Here is a 2,873-nt window from a genome sequence, read left to right on the forward strand (position 1 = left end):
GAGAGCAGATGGGTGACTGGCAGGCCTGCCTTTCCTGTCCCCTCCCTGCCTTGTGCTTCACCAGTACCCGTCCCTCCCTCCTTATATCCACACCACACCTCCCCAGAAAGCCCACCCGATGGACAGCAAAGGCAGCTTTGCTCCCTGGTCCGAGTGATTAATCTACCCAAGCTTAAGGGGAGCCTCCCCACTTAATCCTCAGACATTAAAATGGAGGAGCCCTTCCCCCATGACATCTGAATGATTTGGCCTCTCCTTGGATAGCTGGATACTTTTTTATTCCCTCCCCCACCCCATAGTCCCATCTCCCTCTCTTGTAGGCCGGGCTCACCCTAAGTCTGTTCCCCCCACCCCCCCATCCCTATTGCTACCTCCAGCTGCAGGGTGTCAGGGTTGAGGACCAGGACTCGGTTCTGGCAGCCACACCATAGCCGCCTGCCCACAGACACCATCTTGGTGATGGGGCTCCCCTGAGCACCCAAGGTCACAGATTTGAAGTTTTGGGGGTCCCAGAAACGACCTGGAGTGAGAACGGGGTAAAGAAAACAGCAAATTCAGTTCAGTATTGCATTTCAGCTTCACCCTCTCCTGAAATGAGGTGCTAACAACCCCATTTAAAAATGAGGACACCAAGGCCCAGAGGCCTGGGAGGTGCCCAAAGCCACACCTCCAGACTCACATCCCCAAGGCCCCAGCCCCCTCAGGAGAGAGGCCAACACCAGCAGGGCCTCCCGGGGGCGGGGAGGGGGGGGTGGACACGCACCTGCTTCTCTTTGGTAGACCACAAGTTCCCCATTAGCCAGAGACACAAACACCTGGTTGTTCAGATACCTGGGCAGGGAAAGGGAGGGGAGGGAGTCAGGGGCTTACGGAGACCCGAGCAGGTCACGTCGGGCCAAGGGAATCGCAGACAAAATGGTATGGTTCCCGAGTCCACCTCTCCAGGTGAGAAAGCCCGAGTCTACGAAGGAGGAGTGACTTGCCCACGGCCACGCGTGTGAGAGGCACAGCTAGCCTAGGGCCAGGCCTCTGGCCTCCAGCCTCCACAGGAGGGACCTGGAGAGCAGGGGGACCCAGTGGGCAGGAGGAAGTCTGCAAGTGCAGCCGAGAAGGTCTGGACGGGAAGGGCCCCGCGGTGCTTACAGGATGCAGGTCACCGAGGCCGCGTGCTGGAGCTTCATGCTGTTCCTGCGATCGCGGATGCTGTCGGAGGACTGGTACACGTGGACACTGTGGATCAGGGCGTGCACCTGTGACACGTGCTGGGCACACCAGTCCCTGGAGTCACCCCTCCACCGCTTTATCTCCGTATCTCCACCACCACCTCCTCCTTGCCAGGTGCCTGCTCAAGGTGCTGAGGCCCCCAGCCTCCCTGTGGGTTTCAGACCCAGCGGCAGCCCTGGCTGGCAGTACCCCTGGGGTTTGAACCAAAGCCCTCCTGCTTCCCAAAGTGAGGAGCTCAGGGTTCCAGCACTGCGACCCCGGCCCCTTCCGTGTCCCTACCAGCCATCCTCGGTGCCCAGCCACACGGAGCTCTGATAGGCCTCAGGGTCAACGCTCAGCAGGTCCTCGAGGCTGCCCCTGGTGAAGGAGCCGCGGCTGGAGCGGCGAAGGGCTCGCCCATCCATTGGGCTGGTGCCGCAGGGACCGCCAGGCCCGAAGGAGCCCGACAGCGGCAGGAAGCCCGGCTCCTGCTCCTCCTCTGAACTGGTCGTCTCTGCCATGGCCTCCTTGGAGCTCGGGGTCTCCTCATCTGAGGGAGACAAAGGTCTCTGTCTCCACTGCCCTCTGCCAGGCCTGAGCCCTGATACCTTTCTGGGCCTCCGTCTCCCCTCAATGCACCCCTCTTGGCGATGTCCCTCCCGAGGGCCCTTCCGCAGCTGCTCTCCCCACCCCGAGGCCTCTGCATCAGCTCAGGTTCATTACCCTGCTGACAGCCCAGCGCTACAGGCTCCTAGTCCCAGCCTGGCCCCCTCCCATCGGCCGCCATACCATGGGCCAAGGGACCAGCCACTCCACACCCTACTCCATCTTCTCTAACTCGTCAGTCATTCCAGCATCTGGCCTGACTATCCCACTGTCTTCGGGGTCCTTGGTGTCAGCCCCTGCCCACCTTGCAGCCCCCTTGCTCTGTGTGCTGACGTCCTGAGACTTGATCCCAGGCCTTGGCTTACGCGGGACCCTTCTCACCCATCAGTACTCTTGGGCTGCCCCCCCTCTGGGCATCCACCCTGCCTGACGGCCCCACATTGGGCACTCACTGCCAAAGCTAGAGGAGATGGTGGACCGGCTGGCCTGGCTCTGCAGGGTCCCAGAGGGGCTGGGCGAAGACTCATCGTCTGAGTCACTGTCAAAGGGCACCAACTCCGGGCGGGGGTCACCCTCAGCAGGGCCTGGTGCCATCTCGAGGCCCGATCCGGCAATGGAGATGTGCAGGCAGGGCTGGGGCCCTGGCTCGGCCAGCATCCCTGCTTCCTCGTCTGCAGCCTCGACTTCCAGTTCTGGCCCAGGAGGCTCAGGTGCTGACTCCTGGGGGGTCCTCAGCGATGAAGGCCGCTCCCTGGGAGACCAAGGGGTGGGGATGAGAGCCCCCAGGAGCCCAAGCTCAGCCCCACCCCCTGGCAAGCCCCCCAGACCCCACACCATGGACATGCCCTCAAGGCCCCACCTACATCCTAGGGACACACCCACACCCACACCCACACCCACCCACACCCACTAGGAGGGACCTCGGTGTGTTGAGGTAGGAACTCAGTCCAGCAGCCCTGCCCAGGGCGGGCCTCACCGTTGGCAGTGGGGCTGCAGGCCTGGCACTGCCCCGATGCAGAGGATGCGAGCGGAGCAGACGGCGATGCAGGCCTCCACGTCGGGCT

At 62.7% G+C, this 2,873-nt stretch overlaps 1 protein-coding gene across 1 annotated transcript in view; it reads right to left on the bottom strand.

Moving 5' to 3' along the window:
- Window positions 1–2,873, bottom strand: part of ARHGEF17 (Rho guanine nucleotide exchange factor (GEF) 17) — a gene marked incomplete at its 5' end in the record, with an annotated part of 60,232 nt that overhangs the window by 2,968 nt on the left and 54,391 nt on the right. Inside the window, 6 exons of the mRNA XM_014540370.1 lie at window positions 349–520; window positions 764–831; window positions 1,144–1,230; window positions 1,504–1,753; window positions 2,262–2,560; window positions 2,786–2,873. The exon at window positions 2,786–2,873 is cut by the window's right edge and continues 8 nt beyond it. Of these exons, the coding sequence (XP_014395856.1) occupies window positions 349–520; window positions 764–831; window positions 1,144–1,230; window positions 1,504–1,753; window positions 2,262–2,560; window positions 2,786–2,873 (964 nt within the window). The remainder of the gene's footprint in view (window positions 1–348; window positions 521–763; window positions 832–1,143; window positions 1,231–1,503; window positions 1,754–2,261; window positions 2,561–2,785) is intronic.

Source organism: Myotis brandtii, unplaced genomic scaffold (assembly GCF_000412655.1).
Source record: "Myotis brandtii unplaced genomic scaffold, ASM41265v1 scaffold244, whole genome shotgun sequence".
Taxonomy (NCBI): domain Eukaryota; kingdom Metazoa; phylum Chordata; class Mammalia; order Chiroptera; family Vespertilionidae; genus Myotis; species Myotis brandtii.